The sequence below is a fragment of the Myotis myotis genome, unplaced genomic scaffold (assembly GCF_014108235.1).
Source record: "Myotis myotis isolate mMyoMyo1 unplaced genomic scaffold, mMyoMyo1.p scaffold_m19_p_2, whole genome shotgun sequence".
NCBI classification, from domain to species: domain Eukaryota; kingdom Metazoa; phylum Chordata; class Mammalia; order Chiroptera; family Vespertilionidae; genus Myotis; species Myotis myotis.
The window spans coordinates 22,393,812-22,421,256 of record NW_023416324.1 but is presented as its reverse complement, the minus strand read 5'-3'; the positions used below and the strand labels follow the sequence as shown (position 1 = coordinate 22,421,256).

Below are 27,445 nucleotides of genomic sequence, written 5' to 3'. Positions count from 1 at the left end.
ATAAATTATTCTCACAGGTAAGAGAGGACACTACATTTATGAAACAAGAATAGTATGCTGTAATAAAATAACATTCAGGAAATAAAAACTATTAGAAATTAAAAACATATTAGCATGAAAGAAAAAGTGAATAGAGGGTTAGAAGATGAAGATGGGGAAATTTTCCAGAAAGTAAAACAAAAGAAGGGGAAAAAGACAACAGACATACACTTAAAATGGGTGAATTTTATGGTATGTAAATTAAGCTTCACTAAAGCTATTTAAAAATGGAACACTGCTTTCATCCCGGCTGGGGGGCTCGGTTGGAGCATCATCATCCCATACACCAAAAGATTGTCAGTTCAATTCCTGGTCGGGGAGCAGAGAATTGATGGATATTTCTCTCTCTAAAATCAATTAAAAAAAACAACAAAAACACAATCCTTAGGTGAGTGTTAAAAAAAAAAAAGGTGCATGCTTTCAAATGTATGAAGGAATATTATTTCCAACATAAAAACCTAGCTAAACTACAATCTCAGTTTGTGCAAAGTGTCAAAAAAATTGCCTGCTGTGTGACCTTTTCTCATAAAACTTCTAAACATTAAAAAAAGGGGGTGGAGAGAACCAAGATGGCGGCATAGGTAAACACCGGAGATTGCAGCCTCACACAACCACTTCAAAAATACAACTAAAAGACGGAACAGACATCATCCAGAACCACAGGAAGGCTGTCTGAGTGGAAATTCTACAACTAGAAGGAAAGAGAAAAGCATACCGAGACTCAGAGAAGGCACAGTGCGAAAGTAAAATACTAAGATGCGGAGGTGCATGTGGAGCGGGCTGGCGGCTGAGGGCGAGGTTGTCGTTTTCAATCGGGAGGGAGCCTCAGGCTCTGAGCTCCAGTTCCGGGAGAGTCTCTAGGGACCCAGACTCATACAAGAGAAGCAGGACTGTCTGGCAGCGGTCGGAACTCGATGGCAGCTTTCTCTCCCAGGTACTTGCACTGATTACCAGGACACTGAGAAGCAAAGCCTCTGAGGGCAGGACTGAGAGCAGCCATAACTGCTAGCCCCGCCCTATTGATCCTGTGGGACCTGCCCCGCCCAAGTCCTGCAGGGAGGCTTTTGCTGGATAGCCTCAGGCAAAGGCTAGATTAGCACCTCCCTAGAGATCCAGGAGCCAGGAAGCCCAGAGGTCAGAGTGGGACCATCCAGTTTGCAGCTCCGTGGAAACATAAAGGACACACTCAGGGGGCAGACTCAGTGAGCACCAAAGCCCCACTGAAGCAAGTCTTGCCCCAGAAGGGTGTCTCCAGCACAGAAGTTCTCCCACTGCAGACACAGCTGATTCTCACAGCCAATTGGCCTGGAGGCCAATTCCTCCCAGTGATACCTACAACAATCAAGGCTTAACTACAACAAGACTGTGCACAAAGACCACAAGGGGGTGCACCAAGAGTGTCCTCCTCAGGTAATTGGGGAGGCCGAACCACTGGGCCCTACAGGACACTTAGCATAGAAAACCACTTTATCAACACAGGGAAGCATAAAAAATGCAGAGACAAAGAAAAAGGACACAAATGACAGAAATGGAGGAAAGCAAACTACTGGATATATAGTTCAAAACCACACTTTTAAGGTCTTTCAATAATTTTCTAGAAACTGCCGATAAACTTAATGAGATCTACAAGAAATCTAATGAGACCCTCGATGTTGTGATAAAGAACCAACTAGAAATTAAGCATACTCTGACTAAAATAAAGAATATTAAACAGACTCCCAACAGCAAACTAGAGGATCGCAAGAATCAGGTCAACGATTTGAAATATGAAGAAGCAAAAAACACCCAACCAGAAAAGCAAAATGAAAAAAGAATCCGAAAATACGAAGATAGCGTAAGGAGCCTCTGGGACAGCTTCAAGCATACCAACATCAGAATTATAGGGGTGCCAGAAGATGAGAGAGAGCAAGATATTGAAAACCTATTTGAAGAAATAATGACAGAAAACTTCCCCCACCTGGTGAAAGAAATAGACTTACAGGTCCAAGAAGCGCAGAGAACCCCAAACAAAAGGAATCCAAAGAGGACCACACCAAGACACATCATCATTAAAATGCCAAGAGCAAAAGACAAAGAGAGAATCTTAAAAGCAGCAAGAGAAAGAAACTCAGTTACCTACAAGGGAATACCCATAGACTGTCAGCTGATTTCTCAACAGAAACTTTGCAGGCCAGAAGGGAGTGGCAAGAAATATTCAAAGTGATGAATGCCAAGAACCTACAATCAAGATTACTTTATCCAGCAAAGCTATCATTCAAAATTGAAGGTCAGATAAAGAGCTTCACAGATAAGAAAAAGCTAAAGGAGTTCACCACCACCAAACCAGTATTATATGAAATGCTGAAAGGTATCCTTTAAGAAGAGGATGAAGAAGAAAAAGGTAAGATACAAATTTTGAACAACAAATACACATCTATCAACAAGAGAATCTGAAAATCAAGTGAATAATCTGATGAACAGAATGAACTGGTGATTATAATAGAATCAGGGGCATAGAAAGGGAGTGGACTATTCTTGGGGGGGAAAGGGGTGTAGGGGATGCGGGAAGAGACTGGACAAAAATCGTGCACCTATGGATGAGGACAGTGGGTGGGGAGTGAGGGAGGAGGGTGGGGTGGGAACTGGGTGGAGGGGAGTTATGGGGGGAAAAAAGAGGAACAAATGTAATAATTTGAACAATAAATATTTAATAAAAAAAGGGGGGTGGTGGAGGAAGAAAGGGGGTGCAAAAACAGATTAATTTAAGAGAAAGACAAAATTTCCCAGGGAAATAGTGAAGTGTAATCCCAATAAGACAGCTGTGCATCAAATATGAAGGGCATGCACAGGCCAGACTGAAACAGGATGAATCAAGAAACAGATCTGATGAAGACTGTCACTGAGATTCCTGTCGCCATTATACTGATCTTCTAATATGAGGGCAGACTGGGTAAGCCTGATACAGATATCTATACTTGGCCCTGCTTGACCTCGTGTAGAAAGTTCAGACTTTATTTTCACCCTAAAGAAATGCTCTCCTTTGAACTACTTCTGAGAAGACTAATATGAATAGCATACAAAAAATATTTCTTAATCTTAGAGATGTTATACCTTAACTCAATATAAACATATGAAGCAACACTAATATTGTGATTAATAAATTACTAAAAATTTGTTTTCCTTACAAATAACTTTTGACTCTTAAGCAGAATAAATTACAATTTAATAATTTATTAGCCACTTATATTTTACAATAATTTTACAACCACTTGTATTTTCTGACTACTTTCTTCTAGGAGCAAAATACAGTGAATATGTTATAGGAAGCTACTTTTTACTGAAAAGCACAGAAAAAAGTAAATAAAGATAAAATAACGTTTCTCAGTTTAGCTGTCCTGGGTCTGACATTTGTCTGCCAGAAATTTTGCTTCTAAAAGGAATACAGCAGAGAGCTGTGAATATCGAGAGCATAAGCTTTGCAATCAGAACAGTTGACCTCTATCTTTTAAATATCAACTATGTGACCTTGAGTCTTAATGTAAACTTTAGTTACATTCAAGTATAGGTTTAATACGTTGTATCATATGTAAACTATTTAAATATAAACTATGTGACCTTAGAGAGAGAAAGCCATTTTAGAGGAAGTTTAGAGATTTTTAACTCTCTAAACTTCAATTGGGGGTATCACCTAACTCATACAAACTGTGGTAGAGTTTGTATGAGATAATTTATGTAAAACCCTTAGCATTCTATCTGGTATATAATAAGAGGTAAATAAAAATATCTTAAGGGAGAAAGCACTAATAAACACCAGATTTATTGTGATGCTCTTTTTTCCCCCAAATATTTTTGAGTTTACTTATTTCAGACAGGAAGGGAGAGGGAGAAAGAGATAGAAACATCAACAGCCCACAACCCGGGCATATGCCGACTGGGAAGTGAACCCGTGACCTCCAGGCTCATAGGTCGACGCTCAATCACTGAGCCACGACAGCCGGGCTGTGATGCTTTTAAAATGTGTGAATTACAATAGTAAAATGAAAGTTGAAAATGAATTTGGCCTAAAAGCAGGCTAAATTAAAAATAAATTCCACATTTCATTGAATCTAAGATGCCAATGAAGGTAGGGCATATATTGATTTTATGTAACCTGATAAAGAAATTTGCCAATTAAACTGACAAACCATCAACTATAAGACATCTCTCAATTTTAGAGATGAAAGGTGATAAAAAACTTTTTTGAGTCTTAGATTGATAAAATTAAGTAAGTTGAATTTTAATTATGTAGTTGAGAGAATATTAAGTACCATGAGAACAATCATTTTGAAGGTAAGATTAAGTCACACAATTAGAATTAAATTGCTCTATTTCTTAGAGTACTCTTCCATGCTTATTTCCACCACCAATTTCACCTAGCTCTCATCTGTCACTTCCTCAAATAAATGTTCCTGAGAGTAGAATGGATTCCTGTGTTATATGCTCCCATTGCACTCAGTACTTCTTCATAGTACTCATTATATTGCTTAATACCAGTTTTCTTCAGTAGATTTCATGTTCAGTAAAGTAAAGGCTGTTTTAAACTCAGTGCAATATAGCAAATGAAAGGGTTGCAAAATCAGTATCACACAGAAACAAAAAAGGAAATATAAGCAAGTAAGGTGGTCAGTGCAGTATTTTCACTCCTTTTTCATAGCATTACATATTATAATTAAAAAATAAACCCATTTACAATTTTAGGCTTTATTTTTATTTCATTAAAATTTCATATAGGTCTTTAAAAAATACTATCTATCTTCTGATTTCTTTGCTTTACAATGGCACAAATAAATATATTCTCACATTTTCTTGAAATATGCAGCCTTTCAGGTCTCTCTCTTCTCCCTACCCCAACCAACCTATTCCATTCCTCTCTGTACTTTCTACTTAAAGGGAACCAACCACTATCCAGAAATTGGGAAGTATTTGTCTCCTCTAGGTTTTGATCATTTTACTGCATTTGCATGTACCCAGTATATATTTTTCATACTTTTTTTCTGTTTTATATTTACATAGGTAACATATCCTTTTGCTATTTGCTCTGCCCCAACTTTGCTTTTAAAACTGATGAATTAATGTAGTCACGTTTATCTGTATTTTCTATTATGATTTATAAATTTATATTTTAATGTTAGAGATAGACATTACAAAGTTTCCATATAAACACACATGGTTTATTTTTAGGCTCTGTATTCTACTTCATTAATCTGTCTGTCCCTGCACTTAAAAACAGTATGCTATAATTGTTACAGTTTTAAAATAAGGAGGGCAATTCCTTCCTCTTTACTCTTTTTAGAAATTATACTGGCTTTTAATTCAATCTTGATCGTATTTTTCATAAGTATAATATAAAGATTCTCACAAATGTTTTAAATATCATTAAGGAAAGATGAATGGGGTAATGTGATTATCACATCGATCAGTTTCCTTATATTAAACTGGTTACAAAAGTAAAATAAAATTATACTGGCTTTACCTGGTCATTAATTTTTTCATATAAATCCGTTCCCCCCGCCCCCCAAATTATGCAGTCAAGTTTCCCACATTTGGGGAAATCGCAGGGGTCAACACATCCAGAGTGCAGTGGATAAGCCTCGCCCTGGGAAAACCACCTTCGTGATCATGGTATCTCCCCTGCCAGGTAAGTATCATATAAATCTTAAACATTAACTTTTCAAGAAATCCCTATTGGGACTTTAATTAAAATTGCATTTATAGATTAATTTTGGGAGAACTAACATATCAAATTGAGTCTTCTCAATAAGCCTACTACATTTCATTCATTTAGTATTTCTCTTATGTCTTTGAATAAAATTTTTTATTTCTGTGTACCTCCTTTTCAATCCAAATTCTTGATCTCATCATATTTGTTAGAGCTCAGTTAAGACGTCATTTACTTCTACAAACATTTTTCTAATTTTCCAGGCTTATTTGGATGCTCCTCCTCTATGCTCTTGGTTTCATTTATTCTTTGCTTAATATGACCAAGAGCTGTGCTAGGCCTGGAGGGTATATACATTGGTGAAAAAGACTAGCTTCAAAACGCTTTAATTCTAATAGGAGACACAGAACAATAAAACTTGTCATTCAGGTGACACATGCTATTACAGGGCAAGTACACTGTGCTATGGGAATACATAAGAGAAATACCTAACTCAGACTTGGGGGGTGAAGGGTGTCAAATACTGCTTCTCAAGGAAGTAACATGTAGACTGAAACCTGTAAGAAGAACAGAAGTTAGCAAACACAATAGTTACTAAATATCATAGTACTTGTCTTACTCTTAATTTTGTTGGAAAAGCTCCCTCTGCTTAACTGTGAATTCTACTCTGAATTCTAATTACATTCTAATCTACTCTGAATGTTTCCTCTCTTGAAACCACTTTTTTTTGGCTCTCATACTGCCTGTCGTAAATGTTAATTGGCCACTGGTCCTTCTTCCTTCCTTAAATGCCAGCATTCCCGATAGCATTATCCTTCTCACTTGTTTTTAATTTAAATACTATCCTTAAGAAGTTTTTCCATTTCTACAGTTCAAGTATGAATTTATATACTGAGGAGTCCCAAAATTTTATTTTTTACTCCTACCACTACAGATTTTCATACCTGCATTTCCGACTACATACTAAATTTCTCTATCCATATGTCTCAAAGAATCCTCAAACTTTAGATATATTAACAATTTATCTATTTTTATACATGGTGTATACTGCCAACTAACCAGCAACAGCAGATCTATCTCCCATATTCAGTTGACAGCATAACCATTCATACCTGGTATGAATGAGTCGCTATTCTGAATGTATGTTGGCGAGTATGCCCTTCTTAGAAGCTATTTTATAACACAGCACAAATACTGAGTCTTTTATGTTTGGTAACATAAAAGCTGTTTCAAAGGTTGAATAATCACAGGATTTTGCAGGCAAGGCATGTTGTTTTTCAATGTGTCAATGTGGCAAAACTACTAGTTGCCAGTTATTCAAACAAACACTAATCTAGCTGTTGCTGTGAAGATATATTACAATTGTAATTAAAGTCCATAATCAGTTGACATTAGGAGATTATCTTGGATAATACAGGTGGGCCTAACTCAGTCAGTTGAAAGGCCTTAGAAGCAGGCTTGAGGTTTCTCCCAGAGAGAGAAAAGAAATTCTACCTATGGATAGCTGCTTCAGCCCATGCCAATGAGATGCAGCCTGCCCTTGCTGACAGCTCACCCTAAAGATTTCAGACTTACCTAGTGTAAGCCGAATCTCTCTCCATATATATTTCCTACTGGTTCTGCTTCTCTGGTTGAACCTAACTAGTAAACCAGGCTTGAGGTTTGTTTACAAAAACAATTCCTTAAAGAAGCTAGTAAACCCTCTGGCCTATTCATTCCCAATCAGTTCCATGTGCCAGTAACTATACCCAAGTTTTTTTCTGCACATGGTTCTTAAACCTTTTTGTTTTTATTTTTTTAAAATTTAATCCTTGTAATATGTTCCTTCCTCTCCATCCCACATTAGACCATCACCATCTCTTACCTGAACTAGTGATTGAAAAAGCCTCCTAACTGGCTTCTCAGATTAGTTTTTTCTCCTCTATCTATTCTCCACACTGCTGCCAGAGGTCTCTTTCTGGAAAACAAATATGATCATGTCACTATCCTTCTCAAATACCTTTGAAGTCTTCCTACCTACAGGATAGAGGTAAATTTGTTTACTAATTCATCAATTCTGTTTTTAACTCTTATTTCCTTATATTTTTCTTTGCATTTACTTTTCTGTTATTTTTCTAACTTGTTGAGATGAATGGGTATGCCACTGATACTTTTCTTTATTTCTAATAACATTTAAGGTTTTAAATTCTCTCTAACCATTTCTTTAGCTAATCATACCAGTATGTACATTTTCATTACCCTTCAGTTCAAAATATTTAAATATTTCATTGTGATTTCTTTGACCAATGGATTATCTAGAGATTATTTATTAATAATATCCAAAGCTGGACTTTAAGCTTCAGTAGGAAAATGGCAAATTTATTTCCAGATTTCCCTACTTTCTTCAACACAGAGCTACAAAGAGAATGTTAAAAAAAAGAAAGAAAAAAAGTCTCTATCTTCAGTGAACTTTTAAGACAATAAAAACCTGAAAATGCCAAATTATAAGTAAATATGGCCCCAAGTACTTGGGGCTAGTGGAACCTATGCAAGAGAGGACAGGAAGTATAAAGGGAGTCTAGTGGGGGACCAGTAAATTTTCATTCCCATAAAGAGAGAGTCCTATCCTAAGTGGGAACTGTAATGTTAGAACTAAAATTGAATGGGGGAAATCTGAGAAGGAAGCAGAGAAAGGAGGTGTAGAAAGTGTCATGAAACTAAGTAGAGGGTGATTTTTAAGTGACAGATCTCAGACAGGACTACCCTTCTAAAAGCAAGGCATGCACTTTTCTTTTGTAACATCAAACTTACAAAAAGTTAAAAGAATAGTACAAGACCTCCTGTACAGCCTCCACAAATGCTCTAATTGTTAACATTTGGGCAGGCACTTTAAAAAGCAGAAGTTGTATTAGTAGAAGCTAGTAAGGACCTAGTGGACCTCATGGCTGGTAATTCCCACCTGTTAAATGCCTAATTTACTGAGAGGCAAAGGAAATGTGGTTATATTTTGAAGAAAGAACCTATCAGAGCAACAGGACAGAGATCATGAGCAGAGAAACCTGGAAAACTACCTTGCTTCTAATGTTCTATCCCACCTCTCCCTCCCACTTCGTCTCTTCTAACAGGTGGCTTGGGAAAACTAGTATCATTTAAATGTGAATAACAAAAAAGTGATACGTTCCATACAAAAATACCAAAAGAAAGTGTAAAAAGGCAGCACAAAATCCCTGATGAAGAAAACGCAACAGAAAATATCACCACAAAGTAGATGAAAATTAATTCAAAGATTTTTAATGCAGCTAGGATGAAAGATCTCAGAGCAGAAATTTAACAGCTCAGGAGACAGCCAGTCAACAGGAGAAGATAAAATAAGCATTGCAATAACTCATGTAAGAAATGAAAGAAAAAAATTTTTTTAAAAAGATGAAGACTAAGCTACAACTAGTACATGGTAAAACTTATACCACAAAAGGCACTGTAAGGAGCAAATAGTACAGAACATTTTTAAAAGAAAATGATAGATTTTAAATGGAATGTAACTGTTACACACTCTAAGAATACAGAAACCATAATACATACAAAAAATGAATGACAGGAGTAGAAAACATAAAAATAGAATAAACTCACTGATTGCACCTTATAGTAATAGATAGTCAAAGTTGAGAGTAAAGTAGTAACAATGTAAGAAAAATTAATAGGTCTAGAGGCATGGATGCTTGGAACAGACTGACAGATCTCAGAAGGGTGGGGGTGGGTGTGGGGGACAGAAAGAGATTAATGAAAGAATTTATATGCATATATTCACAGCCCATGAACACGTACAATAGTGTGGTGAAGGCCTGGGGTGGGGAGGGGGTTGTTGGAGGGGGGCAAAGGGAGAGGGGGATATTGGGGACATCTGTAATACTGTCAACAATAAAAAAAAAAGTAAGCAAAATTATAATGAATAAAATAATGCTATAATGGCTAAAACTAATTTGTAAAGGAGAGGGAGGAAAGAAAGAGAAGAGAATAAAGCTAATATAATTGTTACTCAATAAGGAAAACAAAAGACACTGCTTTAAAAAAGAAAGTTGAAGACCAGTTGGTGTAGCACAGAGGCTGAATGTTGACCCATGAACCAGGAGGTCATTGTTTGATTCCCCATTAGCGCACATGCCGGGGTTGTGGGCTCAATCCCCAGTAGGGGGTGTGCAGGAGGCAGCTGATCAATGATTCTCTTTCATCACTGATGTTTCTAACTCTTTCTCCCTCTCCCTCCTCTCTGAGCTAAATAAAAAACATATTAAAACAAAGAAAGTTGAATATTATATGAAGTTATAAGTATAAAGGTAACTACTTGTGGGGAGAAAAAAAACCTTCCTAATTCAAAACTATCATTAAAAAAGCACAAAATAGACCACTTAGTTTAAAAAACATATATAATCAGAAAATACAACAAAATAATTTGACACAACTAAGATGAAACATGTATGTTATTCCTATCTATATGGCTCAACTGATCCATTAACAGAAAAAAAGCTTTAGACTGACCCCAAAGCAAAAACCACTGTATGCTGTTGCCAAGATGTATTTGTGATTCAAAAAATATTTTAAAATTTAAAAGAAATGAAAATTTAGGGCCTGGTCTAGTAGCTCAGTTGATTAGAACATTGTCCCGACAGGCTAAGGTTTTGGGTTCAATCTCTGGTCAGGGCACATACAAGAAGCAACCAATGAATGCATAAATAAGTGAAACAACAAATCTCTCTCTTTCTTTTTCTCTTTCTCCCCTCACTTCTCTCCCACTACCTAATCCTATATAATAAGAGAGGAATATGCTAATTAGCTGTTACACCCTGAGGCATAACGACCAAGTGCATCACCACATCACGGATCAGCAGGAGGGTGGGCCAGCGAGGTACAGGTGGGCTGTGGAGAGCTACAGGAGGGGGCAGGGCTGCAAGCTATGGGCAGGGGGGAGGGCGCGCGGGGCTGCGGGCAGAGAGCTACAGGGGGGCGGCAATGACCTATTGTTGCCCAGATTTGTGCACAGGGCTACTAGTCAATAAATAAAATAAATGAACAGAATATGGTCACAAAAACATAGATTATAATCCTTTATTTAGATAATGTAGACAGACTTTGGCCAAAAAGTACTAAAACAAGTCATTTTTACCATTGTGAAAGATACAATTCACAATGAAGAAAACAGGTATGTTTATGTTCCCTATAATATACCAGCAACATTAAGAAAGGAGAAATGATAGGAGATAAAAAAAGAAAGAGCAGAAACACAATAATAAGAAATTTAAATTTCTCCCAGTCTGAGAGAACAAGTACACAAAAATAAATAAGGACATAAATGATCTAAATAACAATCAAAATGGTAATGCTGATGGATATTCATTTAACTCTACCCAAATAATTGAATATCCCTTCTAAAATATATATATATATATATATATATATATATATATATATTTTTTTTTAAATGTATTTTATTGACTTTTTACAGAGAGGAAGGGAGAGGGATAGAGAGTTAGAAACATCGATGAGAGAGAAACATCGATCAGCTGCCTCCTGCACACCTCCTACTGGGGATGTGCCTGCAAGCAAGGTACATGCCCTTGACCGGAATTGAACCTGGGACCCTTCAGTCCGCAGGCCGATGCTCCATCCACTGAGCCAAACTAGTTAGGGATACACACACACACACACACACACACACACACACACACACACACACACATATATTTACTGATTGCGGAGAGTGGAAGGCAGAGGAAGAGAGACAGAAACAACAATGATGAGAATCATTGATCGGCTGCCTCCTGCATGCCTCCCACTGGGGGAGCCTATTACTCAGGCATGTGCTCCTGACCAGAATCAAACCCAGGACCCTTCAGTCTCCAGGCCAATGCTCTATCCACTGAGACAAACCGGCTAGGGCAAATATTCTTTACTTTTACTTTTTAAATGTTTTTATGGATTTTAGAGAAAGAGGAAGGGAGAGAGCAACATTGATTGGCTGCCTCCTGCATATCCCCTATTGGAAATAGAGCCTACAACCCGGGCATGTGCCCTGACTGGGAATCAAACCAGTGACCTTTTGGAGCACGGAATGATCCTTAACCAACTAACTGAGCCACAACTGCCAGGGCTATACCTAATTTTTAAATAGCTATTGAATTTTTGTAAAAATTGACTACATATTAGGCTACAGAAAATACCTCAACAAATTCTAAAATTTGAAATTACAAAACATATTCTGAGTAACAACACAATAAAATGAGAAATTTGTAACAAAATCAGAAAATAAAGAGATCTTCAATCTGAAAATTTAAAAAGTCTCTCAAAAAACATTTAGGTAATTGGGCAAATACAAATAAAATCTGTGGTGTTTGGAATATAGCTAAAACAGTGATCAGAAGAAAATTTATTATTTTACATACTTTTATCAATAAGAAAAAAATGAAAGTAAATGAGTTACTAATATAGCTCTAAAAGTTACAAAAACAACTAAATTAACTGAAGTAAGGTAGAGGGAAAAAATGTAAAGTTAAAAGTAGAAATTAAGAATGTTAAAAAAAAAAGCCAAAAAACTGAAAAAAAAATTTCCAAAGTTCTTGCTGGTGGGGGGAAAAAAAATCAACTGATTAAAACTACTCCTTCTCCTAATCAAGAGTAAAATTAAGGAGAAAGTACAAATATACAAAATAAGAAATGGGGGTAAACAACAGAAATAGACAAAATTTCAAAAAATAGGAAATTAATTTATAAAATTCTATACAAATAAATATAATTTTCTAGTAAGATATAACTTACCAAAACAAAACCAAAAGCCTACACAGACTGATTTTCATAAAATAAATGGAAGAAATTTTAAAAGAGCTACCTACCAAACAAAGCAAAACATATAGGCCACAAGAGTATACAGGGGATTTCTACCAAATCTTTAAAGAGCTGTTAACTTCAATACTATTTAAAAACTGTTGTACATTTTAAAAAATGAAAAAGGTCCAAATTCTTTATAAAATATAATAGCAAAACTTGAAAAAGACTACACAGAAAAAGAGAAGATCCATCTTTACAATTTTGCATTTTAATTAAAAAGATAAAGTATTAATAAACAGAATTCAGCATCACATTAAAATAATCCAGAAACATTAGTTTGGTTCAGTGCTTCTTTAAAATAAGAGAAACATCATATCATCAGCTCCATTAATGCTAAAATGACATCTGAGAAAATTCAATATCCATTCCTGATTAAAAGTACTTAATAGGAAGCAACAGATCCTCCTATACACACATCCATGTATGAATTATACTTAATGCAGAAACTTTGGAAGTATTCTTTTTAAAGTCAGGAATAAAAAGAGGATGCCCACTAATCACTAATGTTTAAATTGTCCTGTCTGAATATTTAGTCAGTGTAACCTGAAGGAGAAGTATAAAAATCCAAAAGAAGAGGTAAACCTATCACTATCAGCAGATAAAATGATTATAACCTAGAAACTAGGAAAGTCACTTAAAAAACTACTATAAACAATAATGGAATTCAGTAAGGCAGAGAGAAATGTCAGTATACAGAACTTAAAAGCCTTCATGTATATAAACAATAACCAGTTAGAATCTATAAACTCATTTAGTAGAAAAAATAAGGGGGGAAATGTCCAGAAATAACAAGAAATGTACAAATTTTATGTGAGAAAAATGTTAATACATTCCTGAAGAAAACAAAAGTAATCTTGAACAAATGCAATAACATACTATTTCATTTGACAGAAAGATTCAATATTTTAAAAAAAACCAATTTGTCCTAACTTAATTTATAAATATGAGATCTCAGTAAAAATAATACCCCAACCTCCACATCTATTGGATCTAGACAAGGTGTTTCTAAAGCTTATATGGTAATAAATAAAAATGGCCTAGAAAAACCTGAAAAAAAATGAGACTAGTGCTATTAGATATTAAAAGTCATAAAAGAAATTATTGCTCACTACTTTTAAGTGTTTGTGTGTAAAGACACACATGCGCGCGCGGATAAATTTCTATGTGGCAAAAAGCAAAAAAACCCCAAGACTGTAGCAAAGGCCAAAAGACAAGTAACAACGAAGGGATATCATCTGTAATTCACATCTCAATTGAGAAAGCTCAGTAAATGAGGAGACCAAACATCTGACAGAAAAAAAAAGGGCGAAGGATACAAACCGTTAACAGAAAAAGAAAGGTGGCCCTTACATATGTGAAAATGTTCAAATGGAAAACAAAAGCACATAGTGAAACTATTTCTTGTAAATCCGATTGACAAAAATCTAGTTTGACACCTGTAGAGGCAAAGGCGTAAGGAAATAGGTAGTCTCAATCACTGATGCAAAGTAAGTATTTACAATCTTGGTAGAGGGCAATCTGGCGATAACAATGAAAATTACAAATACATTTGCCCTTGACTCATCAATCTCACTCCTGGAATCTATCTTAAAAAAACAACATATGTATGTATGTGTGTGTGTGTGTGTGTGTATGAAATGATGTTCTGAAATGGCATATAATTAAAGGGGACTCTTGAAATATATCCCCTCAATGACATATCTCTATGATGGCAGATGCAGCTGAAAATAATGAGGAAACTATGTACTGATCTAGAAAGAACCAGGGATCCTTGGAGGAATGGCTGATTCTAGGCATAGGTTAAGAAATATAAGATTAGCCTGGAACATTCTGCTGTGCCAGAAAACTATCAAAGACTAATGAATTAGCAATAGGACATCATGATTTTCCACATAAGAATTCCATCTAGCCCTAGCCGGTTTGGCTCAGTGGATAGAGGGTCAGCCTGCGGACGCAAAGGTCCCAGGTTCGATTCCGGTTGAGGGCATGTACCTTGGTTGCGGGCACATCCCCAGTGGGGAGTGTGCAGGAGGCAGCTGATCAATGTTTCTCTCATCGATGTTTCTGGCTCTCTATCCCTCTCCCTTCCTCTCTGTAAAAAAACCCAATAATATATATATATATAAAAAAGAATTCCATCTAATACAAAAGGAATAACAGAATTAGAAAAAATATCGGTTGATAGTGCCTAGTGAAATAAATAGTTCAGGTAACAATGATCAATGAATGGAATATTAGAAATTGCAAGGCTGATTGGGAAATTTTAATGGAGAGATCAGGCCTATTGTATTATTAAAAAAATGGGACCACTAAACACTGATACAATATGAAGCACTTATAAATTTATAAAGTATTTTGAACCAGAATTGAATCAAGCCTCAAGGGCCAACTTTCATTTTAAGGAAATATAGGGAACAGAGGAACAAAATAATCACACCTCAAGTAAACAAAAGACAAATCCAGGTTTCTGGATATTCTACAGGACACCTGACAACAAGACAATAGCAAACAAAAAAACAAAAAACAAAACAAAACAAACAAAAAATGGAGGGAAAAACAACTAAAAACCAAACAAACAAAAGACAAAATAAAACAAGAGGGAAGGAAATGGGACCACTAAATTTTAAAAAGGCATAGAAAAAACATTGATGAGAGAGAATCATTGATCGGCTGCCTCCTGCACGTCCCTTACTGGGGATCTGGCCTGCAACTTGGGCATGTGCCCTTGACTGGAATCGAACCACCACCTCCTGGTTCATAGGTCCACGCTCAACCACTGAGCCATGCCGGCCAGGCTAGAAACTGTATATTTAATAATGAAAAACTGAAATATTGAGAAGATGGGTAAAAAACAGCTCAGTCGCCCTAGCTGGTTTGGCTCAGTGGATAGAGCACCAGCCTGCAGACTGAAGAGTCTTGGGTTCCATTCAGCCCGGGTTGCAGGCTGGATCCGCAGTGTGGGGCGTGCAGGAAGGAGGCAGCTGATCAGTGATTCTTTCTCATCATTGATGTTTCTATCTCTTTCTCCCTCTCACCTTCCTCTCTGAAATCAATAAAAATATATTTAAAAATAAATAAATAAAATAAATAGATAAAAAAGGCATAAAGCCTAATGTAATGTGTGAATCTTATTTGGATCCTGATTAGAACCAATAACTATAAAAATGTATTTGAAACAATCAGGGAAATCTGAGTTTAGACAGGGTATTAGAGGCTACAAATAAAATTATTATTTTCAATTTTCTTATATATGATAATGGCATTGTGACTGTGTAAGAAAACATCCATGTTGCCAAAGCCGGTTTGGCTCAGCGGATAGAGCGTCGGACTGCGGACTAAAAGGTCCCAGGTTCGATTCCGGTCAAGGGCATGTACCTGGGTTGCAGGCACTTCCCCAGTGGGGAATGTGCAGGAGGCAGCTGATCGATGTTTCTCTCTCATCGATGTTTCTAACTCTCTATCTCTCTCCCTTCCTCTCTGTAAAAAATCAATAAAATATATTTAAAAAAAAAAAAAAAAGAAAACATCCATGTTTTTAGAGATACATACTGAATTAGTAGGGACAAAACAATATTCTGTCTGGGATTTTACTTAAAGACACTACAGTAAAGGAAGAAATGGAGATAGTTTAAGCAAAGGTAGAAAAATACTGACAATTTGGATAATGACTATAGAGGTGGCAGTTTCTCATACTATTCTCTCTTCTTTTTTATAAGTTCAAAAATAGAAAAAAAACACCTAAATATTAATGCAAGTAGCACCACATTAAGCATCAGTAGTAGGTATAATGCCAGGGGTGACCATGACTAATAGACTTCTCTTCCTGTAAAATATGTATTTTGTAATTAAATATTGACTTAGACTTAAAAGGACGAAAGTGATTTATAATAGAAGATTGCTCAGATGATCATGTCAAAGCTTTTAACCCCTAGAGTGCCAGGGAGCACGATTGCGCTCCTCCTGTCTTTCGCCAAAAGTGCCCGGAGCGCTATCGCTATCTCGCTCCTCCTGCAATGTCACTATTAGATGCTAGTAGTTCACTCTTTATGTGGGAAAAAAAATTTAAAAACCTTAACTCAAAATGCCTTGGCAATTTTAGCATAGTTCCTAGGATATTGGTTGGCACTCAAAGGGTTAAATTTGCTTTAGTAGCAAACCAGGACAAGTTCTGTGTAAAGGCTTTCTGAATGAAATGTAATATAAATATAAAGATTTTCTATTTTGTCTTAATATAAGTCCAAATATTACTTCAAGACACTAGTACATATAATTATACATAAAATGCACATATGCACATTAAACATACAAGCAGGCCATACAGAAATCAATTATCCAATACAGAATATGGTTTTATTCCCTTACCATCAATATTAAGCATCATTTTCCACATGGCAGGACGAACAGATTGATGGAATCCAAACCATACCTCCCTGCCCCCTCCCAGAGGGTGGTCATATCCTTCTGGAGCCGAGAAAAATGAACGCCCCACAGGTGTATATCTACAAAAATTAAAATGGCATGTTCAATCCTTTCCTTCCTATATAAGTATTTAAATATGCAGAACAGGTGAGTCTAGAGCACATAAATTATCATGCTTATCATTAAGTATATATGAAACTAAACATTTTCCAAATTTGTAAAAGCAAAAAGCAGCTATTTTAATGGAAAAAAAATCTGCATCCTTCACTGCAACCCTATATTGTAACAACTAATGTTAGTATGAATAAGAACGAATTTTATTTAAAATACTTTCTTTAAAATAAATTTTAAAAAGTTAACAGCTCCAATCTTAGAAAATGCTAAATAATTACTGATCAAAAGCTATTTCTATAAACATGTTTGTAAGACATAATATTTTTCTTTAAAAAGACACAGCCTGCCCTAGCCGGCGTGGCTCAGTGGATAGAACGTTCGCCTATGGACTGAAGAGCCCTGGGTTTGATTCTGATCAAGTGCACATGCCTAGGTTGTGGGCTCAATCCCCAGTAGGGGGCGTGCAGGGGGCAGCCTATCATAGATTCTCTCTCATTGATGTTTCTCTCTCTCTCTCTCTCTCTCTCTCTCTCTCTCTCTCTCTCTTCCTCTCTGAAATCAATAAAAATAAAAAAAACATTAAAAAAAAAAGACACAGCCTATCTGATCCTATATAAGCACAGACACACACATACACATGTGAGATGCTAGTGTGATTAAAAATACAGCAATTTCAACACAATTTGATACTATTGTATCAACAATGAAATTACCTTTAAAACAAGGTGATTTAACTATAGCCTTATATCTGAAAACACATCAGTTGCTCAAGATTTAAAGCTCTTAGGAGAAAGGGTTAGACATTTTTCTAAAAAAATATCCATTGGAATAGCTAAACTAATAAGGTGCATTTATTTTCAAATGTCAGAGAATTTTCTGTAACTTACATCTATCAATGAACTTGTATGCATGCTATTCTTTTTTAAAAATATATTTTTTTATTGATTTCAGAGAGGAAGGAAGAGGGAGAGATAGAAACATCAATGATGAGAGAAAATCATTGATCAGCTGCCTCCTGCACCCCCTTTATTGGGAATCAAGCCCACAACCCAGGCATGTGCCCTGAACCAGAATCGAACTCAGGATCCCTTGGTCCACAGGCCGACACTCTATCCACTGAGCCAAACCAGGTAGGGCTGCATGCTATTCTTCAACTGAAATATTCAAAATATACAACATCTGAAGATTAACCAAAGGAGGCCTGCACAACTCTTGGGAGGAAAGCCTTCGTACTTAAAATCTAAAGATGAAAAAAAGCCAGAAGCACCCACTTCATGGAGGGCAGATGTCGTAGCACCACATCAACGGCATGGACAGGATTAGTGCTGATTGGCTTGTCTAATTCCAGTGGCTCAGGCAAGGTCCGTCCTGTCAGTACTTCATGTAGTAGGTGCCAACTCACCCGAGAGACAAACTTGATTGACACCTTGAAAGGTCGATCTTTTCCACCTTCCCCAGGGAGAGTAACATCTAAATCTACCTGTTAGTGAGAAAAGAGTCATCTGGTAAAAGTTAAAACACACCAATCTCAATGTTAAAAAAAATAGACTAACATTTAAATGACAGTTATTTATGCCAGCATTGTCATTAAAAAATACTGAAAACTGCCTAAATGCTATTAAAGAAAAAAGATGAAGAATATCTCTTGGAATTGTTATGGAATAATTTCCAAGCTATACTGCTAAGTGAAAAAAAAAAAAAAAAAAGGCAAAGTACAGAAGATTACAAATAGTATGCCATCTTTTATGTGAGAAAAAAGGGAAAATGGAAAAATCTTTTTGTATTTGCTTATTTATGCAAAAAGAAACACAGGAAGCATAAACCAGAAACAAAGAAATTGGTTACTTTAAAAGGATGGAAAGAAACAAACTGGGAGAAGTAAGAGAGATTAAGAGTGTATTTTCCAGTATGTTCTAACTTTTGGAAACATGTTAAATAAAGTTCTATACATTAAAAATTAAAAATTAAATCAATAAGGCTGCAGGGAAAAACTAAACTAAATATAAACAAAACCAAATGAAACCAAATGCACTTCAAATGAATAATATAGCCATACCAAAAGAAGAAAAAAACAAGAACGAAAACACTAATGCAAGTAACTCTTGAATACATTATACTGACTATACCAGTGATGGCGAACCTATGACACGTGTATCAGAGGTGACACGCGAACTCATTTTGGGTGACACGCATCAACAGAGACAAAAAATTGCATAATTCAAATATTTGTCTCTCGCAACGGCCAGAGCTGGGCATCACTCGAGTAATATTACTACTCACGTTACTCATGATCAATAATGCAATTCTAAAACCAGATGTAAACATGTACATCGGTGTTGCATAGCAAAGATACATAATGAAAACATCCAAGACACATTGTTCCAATATTGAAATTAATATAAAAAGGTTAAGAATTGCACTATAAAGAGATTAATCTTTACTCATGACATTTTATTTTTACTCGAGTGACAAAATGCCCAATTCTGGAAACGGCCTCATTATTGTCAACATGTGCCTCGGGTAAGCTTCCTGGGCGTTCAGGTGCATTCGGCAAACGGACGCACTTGATCGCCATGTTCGTTAGGAGACAGGAGTGGGAGGGTTAGAAGAAAAAGACATACAGTGCAACAGTGCTCAACGAGGCATTCTGCGTGTCAGATAATTGATTACAGCACCATATATTTGTTGGTTATACATACTCTCTGTGAATTGTTTTGCACCAGGAGTCAGTGCAACAACACTGCAAAAAGTTAATAGGTAAGAAACCTATCAACCTTTTATAAAAAATGCTGTGATTTATATTTATTTATTTTTACAGCCTTGTGATGGAGAATCAAAAAAATAAAAAAGCAAGATTGAATGATAAAGGAAGTGGAAGTACCAGTAGCTGACCCTTTCAAGACATATGGACCGAGATGTACGGGACTGTCGACAGAAACAACAGATCATTGTGCATGCTGTGTAATGAAACGGTAGTAAGCAAAACGTGGAATGTAAAGAGACATCTTGAAACTAATCATTGTCAGCTCTTGAAAAAAAGTATCGAAGCAAGGAAGGAATACATTTCTAGGCAGCTACACCTCTATAAAAGTCAATCAAATTCCATCATTAAATTTGTAAGATGCTCTACAAAATTAACATCAGCAAGATACAGTATTGCTCACTCCATAGCTCAGCATGGAAAAGCCCTCAGTGACGGAGAATTTATTAAGGAAACATTTCTAAGATGTGCACCAGCTCTATTTCACGATATGAAAAATAAAGATGATATTATTAAAAGAATTCCTGAGTTACCACTCAGTAGAAATACTATCAAAGACAGAATAATAGATCTTAACAAAAACGTACATCAATTAAAAAAAGACTTAAATAGTTGTAAATATTTTTCGATTTCTCTCGATGCAACTACTGATGTCACATCAAATGCTCGGTTGGCCATTATTGCTAGATAGTCTGATGGTCTCACAATGAGAGAAGAGTTGATAAAGTTAGAATCAGTGCCAATAAGTACATTAGGAAACGAAATATGTAACGTTGTTATAAAAACATTCAGTGACCTAAACATTGATATCTCTAAAATTGTGTCAGTCACGACAGATGGGGCACCAAATATGGTGGGAAAAAATGTGGGATTCCTGAAATTGTTTATGGAAGCTATTAGACATCTACTTGTACCTTTTCATTGCATTATCCATCAGGAGGTGTTGTGTGCCAAATCAGGATTCTCAGAATTGAATGATTTAATGTCAGTTGTAACAAAAATTGTGAATTTTATAGCTTCTCGACCCTTTCACAAGCGAGAATTTTCTGCACTTTTACAGGAAGTTGATTCAACCTACAGTGGACTACTGCTGTTCAATAATGTGAGATGGCTGAGTCGAGGTAAAGTACTTGAGCAATTTGTGGAGTGCTTTGAAGAAATTACAGTATTTATTGAGAATAAGGATCTGGCAAACTTTCCTCAGATCAATGATCATAAGTGGGTCAGCAATTTGATGTTTTTTACAGATCTCTCTGTTCATATGAATGAAATGAACTTAAAATTACAAGGTTTTGGCAAAAGTATTGACATTATGTTTGGATACATCAAATCTTTTGAAAGTAAACTTAAAATTTTCAAGCGAGATATTGAAACTAAAACTTATAAGTATTTTCCTCAGATAAAAAAGCATTTTGAGAAGGCCACTACAATGAGTGTAATGGAGTCCGTACTTATGTACCAGAATATAGTAAACTCGTCATTTGAACAGTTCAGCGAAAGATTCGACCAATTTAGAAGCCTAGAACAGACCATTAAAATAATTAAGTATCTGGATGTAGTTGTTTACAGTACTTTGAATTAAAGGATTTCCAAAGGATGCAAATCGATGATTTAGAGCTGCAACTTGCAGATTTTCAAGGCAGCATTTGGACTCATGTGTTTGTCGACTTAAGGTCGAAACTTGAAAATCTGGAACGAAATCGTTTGAATAATGAAGAAGAGTGCAACTACGAACAAGAAATTTTGAGTGCTTGGAACAGGACACCCGATACTTTTAGCGACATAAAAGATATAGCGATGGCTTTGCTAACAATTTTTTCATCAACATATTTTTGTCAGACTTTGTTCTGAGCATTAAATAATATTAAAACGAACAAAAGAAACAAGCTAACAGATGAAGTTAGTGGCGCTTGCTTGGCCTTGAAGTGCACCAAGTATGAACCTGTAATCGAAGCATTAGCAGACAAACTTCAGCACCAAAAAAGTCACTAATTTCTAGTTTTCGTACCATTTGATTATCATTGTTTTTATTATTATTTTTTCCTAAATGTACATTGTTTTTCTGTTTTTGTTCATTTTATACATATTTTTTGGTTGATTTTTCTTTGTTAAATGGCATTTAAATATATAAAATAAATATCAAAAATATAAATCTTTTTTTTAACTATGGTTGCAAATATAAAAAAAAAATTATGAATATTTCTATATGTGACATGGCACCAGAGTTAAGTTAGGGTTTTTCAAAATTTTGACATGCCGAGCTCAAAAGGTTCGCCATCACTGGACTATACTCTCAGTAGGGGGTGGGGAGGAGGGGTGAGTAGGAAAGAATTGCATACAAAATGAAACCATAAACGCTTATTAGTAGGTTTGTTTTCTGTAGTGGTATGGTATGGTAATTCTGAAACTATTTTACATGTACTGTAGGACTGAACAGATAACTAAAAGTTGTGATGTTTGGGGAAGCCAGGAGTTTAAAAAAGAAGGAAGATTCAAATATGCAATGTGGCGAGTAAAGAAAGATTTCTGTGAGGATAGAGTGGAACTGGAAAAATCAGTCTGAGCTCATGAGTTCCAATATATAGACTGTATGTATAAAAGAAGTGGGACTTGCAGGACACCTAAGTTAGGTTTACTGTATGACATATAATATTGCCGTTTTATTATATATGTATACTAGAGGCCCGGTGCACAAAAATTTGTGCACTCGGGGGGAAGGGGGTGTCCCTCAGCTCGGCCTGTGCCCCCTCGCAGTCTGGGACCCCTCGGGAGATAACGACCTGCTGGCTTAGGCCTGCTCCCGGGTGGCAGAGGGCAGGCCCAATCCCTAGGTGCAGCCCCTGGTCAGGCTCAGAGGAGGGGCGATTGGGGAGTTGGGGCGCTGCCCCCTGTCATGCACAGAGCAGAGCGGATTGGGAGGTTGCAATGCCACCCTCAGTCAAGCTCAGGGTAGGGCCGATTTGGGGGTTGGGGCACCGCCCCCTGTCACACTCAAGGCAGGGTCGATGGGGAGGTTGCGGCGCCACCCCGTCACGCACAGAGCAGGGTCAATCAGGGGGTTGGGGCTCTGTACCGTGTCACGCACAGAGCAGGGCCCATCAGGGGGTTGGGGAGCTCCCCCCGTCACTCACAGAGTAGGGCCGATAGGGGAGTTGGGGCACCGCCCCCTGTCACACACAGAGCAGGGCGGATCAGGGGGTTGGGACGCCGCCCTCTATCACCCACAGAGCAGGGCCAATCAGGGGGTTGGGGCGTCGCCACTGTCACACTCAGGGCAGGGCCGATGGGGAGGTTATGGCTCTACCCTGTCACACACAGAGCAGGGCCCGTTGGGGGGGGGGGGGTTGGTTGGGATGCCGCACCCTGTCACACACAGAGCAGGGCCTATCAGAGGGTTGGGGCGCCGCACCCTCTAACACACAGAGCCGCAGGGCGATCAGGGGGTTGGGGAGCTCCCCCCTATCAGGCACAGAGCAGGGCTGATCAGGAGGTTGGGGCGCCTTCCCCTGTCACGAACAGAGCAGGGCGGATAGGGAGGTTGTGGCCCTGACCCCTGTCACACACAGAGCCGCAGGGCGATCAGGGGGTTTGGGTGCTGCCCCCTGTCACGCTGATCCCGGTGCCGGGAGGCCTCTCGGCTCCGCTGATCCTGGTGCTGGGAGGCATATTACCCTTTTACTGTATAGGGTAGAGGCCTGGTGCACGGGTGGGGGCCGGCTGGTTTGCCCTGAAGGGTGTCCTGGATCAGGGTGGGGTTCCCCCTGGGCTGCCTGGCCAGTCTGGGTGAGGGGCTGAGGGCTGTTTACAGGTTGGTGGGTGACTGAAGCTCCCAACCGCTTTTTTTTTTTTTTTTGATTCTGGGCCAGCTTTAGCTTTGAGGCTTGGCTCCAGCTCTTAGGCCTCCGCTGCTGAAAGCAGGTTTCTGGCCTTTGTTTACCTTCTGTATTTGAAACAATGTTGCGATCCTGCTGGCTGAAGCCCAACAGACTAAAGCAGGTTTCTGGGGTTTTGTTTAGCTTCTATATTTGTAACATAGTTGCTTAGAGTTGCAGCTCAGAGGCTGGCAGCGGCAAGCAGGGAACGTTGGAGTCCTCTGTCACTGAAGCAAGCAAGCCTCATGTTCGCTTCCAGCTGCCTGGCTGCCGGCCGCCATCTTGGCTGGCAGTTAATTTGCATATCTCGCTGATTAGCCAATGGGAAGGGTAGCGGTCGTACGCCAATTACCATGTTTCTCTTTTATTAGATAGGATATGTACGTATTTGAATTTCCTACTTCTGTCCACTGAAAGGGCTTAGAAGCACATATAGCAGTGAGCATACCCAGTTCCCATATTTTGATTTCTAAACTGCATTCCCCAACTAAAAGAAACCTGTACTCCTTTTGGAAATAGCAAGTTGTAGGATTTCTGCAGGGAAAAATTATAAGAGCCTGGAACATCTTGTGCCACAAAGTAAGGAAGTACTCAAATTAAAGAAAAAGTTGATCATGTCAAAAGGACATAGGAACCAATTTGAACTGTCATATAAATAGAATAAATAAATAATGGAAAAGAAAATGCTCTCCTGCCTTGGCCAGTGTGGCTCAGTTGGTTGTCCCATTCACCAAAAGGTGGTGGTTCTTGGTTAGGGCATATACCCAGGTAGTGGGTTCAATCCCTGGTTGGGGTGTGTATGGGAGGAAACTGATCGATATTTCTCTCTCTATGTCTCTCCTTTCCTCTCTCTAAAATCAATTAAGAAAAAAAAGAAAATGCTCTTCCTTGCTATAGAATGTTACCTAATAAATGTAGAAGGAAATCATCATTACTATAGAGTAAAAATCCTTCCAAGCAAGAATCATCAATTACTTAAAAAATCTAATGAGAAACAAGATCCTTTAAAGTATCATCCATATCAATATTAAAAACTTCTGTACATTAAACAAAGTGAAAAGACAACCTATGGAATATTAAGAAATATTTGGAAATCATGTATCTGATAAGAATACATATAAAGAAGAGCTAAAGCCGAAACCGGTTTGGCTCAGTGGATAGAGCGTTGGCCTGCGGACTGAGGGGTCCCGGGTTCGATTCCGGTCAAGGGCATGTACCTGGGTTGCGGGCACATCCCCAGTGGGAGATGTGCAGGAGGCAGCTGATCGATGTTTCTCTCCCATCGATGTTTCTAACTCTCTATCTCTCTCCCTTCCTCTCTGTAAAAAATCAATAAAATATATTAAAAAAAATAAAATAAAATAAAATAAAGAAGAGCTAAAGCCCGGTCAGTGTGGCTCAGTGGTTGAGTGTCAACCTATGAACTGGGAGCTTACAGTTTGATTCCTGGTCAGGGCACATCCTGGGGTTGCGGGCTTGATCCCCAGAGGGGGGCATGCAGGAGGCAGCCAATCAATGATTCTCTCTCCCTTCCTCTCTGAAACCAATAAAATATATATATATGGAAAAAATAGCTATAATTCAACAACAATCAAAAAAACCATTTAAAAAATGGGCAAAGAACTTCAGTACATATTTCTCCAAAGATACACAAATGGCCCATAAGCACATGAAAAGATGCTCAACTTCACTAATAATTAGGGATATACAAAATCAAAACCACAATCACATATGACTTCATACACATTTGGATGGCTATTATCAACACAATAGAAAATAAGTGTTGACAAGGGTGTAGATAATTTAGAACCCTTGTAAGTACTGTTGGTGGGAATGTAAAATGGTGCAGTTGCTATGGAAAACAGTATGGTGGTTTCTCAAAACATTAAAAATATAATTACCATTTATATGATCCAGCAACTCCACTTTTGGGTATATGCACAATAGAACTGAAAGCAGGGATTAGAATAGATATTTGTACCCATATTTACAGCAGCATTATTTGCAATAACCCAAAGATGTCCATCAGTAGATGGACAAACAACAAAATGTATACACACATACAAGCACACGGAAATATTATTCAGCTTTAAAAAGAAAGGAAAATCCCTATAACGTGACAACAAAGATGAATCTTGATGACATTATGATAAATGAAATAAGCCAGTAACAAAAAGACAATGTACAATTCCACTTATATGAGGTACTTGGAATAGTCAAATTCATAGAGACACAAAGTAGAATGGTGGTTGCCAGGGGTTCAGGAGAGGGGAGAATGGGGAGTTAATGTTTAATGAGCACAGAGTTTGTTTTACAAGATGAAAAAGGTTATGGAGATGGATAGTGGTGACAGTTGTTGAATGTATTTAATGCCATAGAACAGTCTTTAAAAATAGCTCAGATAATACATTTTATGCTATCTGTATTTTACTAGAATTTTTTAAAAAACTATCTCGCCCTGACTGGAGTGGCTCCGTTGTCCCATGCACCAAAAGGTCACCAGTTCAATTCCTGGTCAGGGCACAGACCTAAGTTAACTCCCATATGCACCCCGACTTGGGTTTGATCCCAAGTTGGGGTGCATATGGGAGCCAACTCATCGATGTTTTCTCTCACATTGATGTTTCTCTCTCTAAACTAAATAAAAACATTTAAAACAAAAAGTTATCTCCCAAGAGCAAAGAGAAAAAGAATAACTTGAAAACAGAAACATGGCAGATACCAACTTAACCAAGTGATCAAAGTTAACATCACCATTAACAAAACAAATACATACTATGTGCTTCTTGATAAGATACACTGATAAGGAAAAAAACACATATTAATTCCTTCCAAAAATGCTTGATCAGAATTTAATAAAGAGGAAGTATCAGACAAACTCAGACTGAGGGACAGTCTAAAAATAACTTGCCTGCAACCTTCAACCATGTTAATGTCATTAAAGAAAGAAGGCAAGGCTGAGGAATTGTTCCAAAATAAAGAAAACTAGAGAGACATGATATCTAAATATAAACATGAACCTGGACTCAATTCTGTATTAAAGGGAAAAAAATGCTAAAGGACATTATTGGAACAAATGACAAAACTGGAATATGGGTTGTTGATTAGACAAAAGTATCACATATCAATGTAGAGTTTAGTGAAGTTGATAACTGTACTATTAAAAAAAATTTTTTTAAGTCCTCACCTAAGGATATTTTTCCATTGGTTTTTAGAGAGAGTGGAAGGGAGAGACAGAGAGAGAAACACTGATGTGAGAGAGACACATCGATTGGTTGCCTTCGCACACGCCCCAACCAGGGCAAGGGGATCAAGCCTGCAACCTAGGTACGTGCCCTTGACAGCAATCAAACCTGCGACCCTTCAGTCCCCAGGCTGATGCTCTTTCTGCTGAGCTAACCGGCTAGGGCCATTATGGTTTTTAATAGTACAGTTATCACCCTAGCCATTTGGCTCAGTGGACAGAGTGGCGAACTGGGGACTTGAAGGGTCCTGGGTTCTATACCAGTCAAGGGTACATGCCCAGGTTTCAGGCTTGATCCTCAGTAAGGGGTGTGCAGGAGGCAGCCACTTGATTCTCTCTCATTATTGATGTTTCTATCTCTCTCTCCCTCTCCTTTCCTCTCTGAAATCAATAAAAATACAATAAAAAGAATGAAAGCATAATGTATGCAATCTACTCTTGGATGGTTCAGAAAAAAATAAGAT

At 37.5% G+C, this 27,445-nt stretch overlaps 1 protein-coding gene and 1 pseudogene across 5 annotated transcripts in view; both read right to left on the bottom strand.

Annotated features, from left to right (window-relative positions):
* LOC118676946 (protein argonaute-3) overlaps positions 1 to 27,445 on the bottom strand; it is a 112,842-nt gene that overhangs the window by 47,942 nt on the left and 37,455 nt on the right. For 4 of the 5 annotated variants that reach the window (XM_036351611.1, XM_036351614.1, XM_036351612.1 and 1 more), the window contains exons 4-5: positions 18,376 to 18,584; positions 16,934 to 17,070 (exon numbers count right to left, since the gene is read on the bottom strand). In XM_036351611.1, the coding sequence (XP_036207504.1) occupies positions 16,934 to 17,070; positions 18,376 to 18,584 (346 nt within the window). The remainder of the gene's footprint in view (positions 1 to 16,933; positions 17,071 to 18,375; positions 18,585 to 27,445) is intronic. The other variant, XM_036351615.1, reaches the window with a different exon arrangement.
* Positions 5,568 to 5,703, bottom strand: LOC118677904 (annotated as a pseudogene).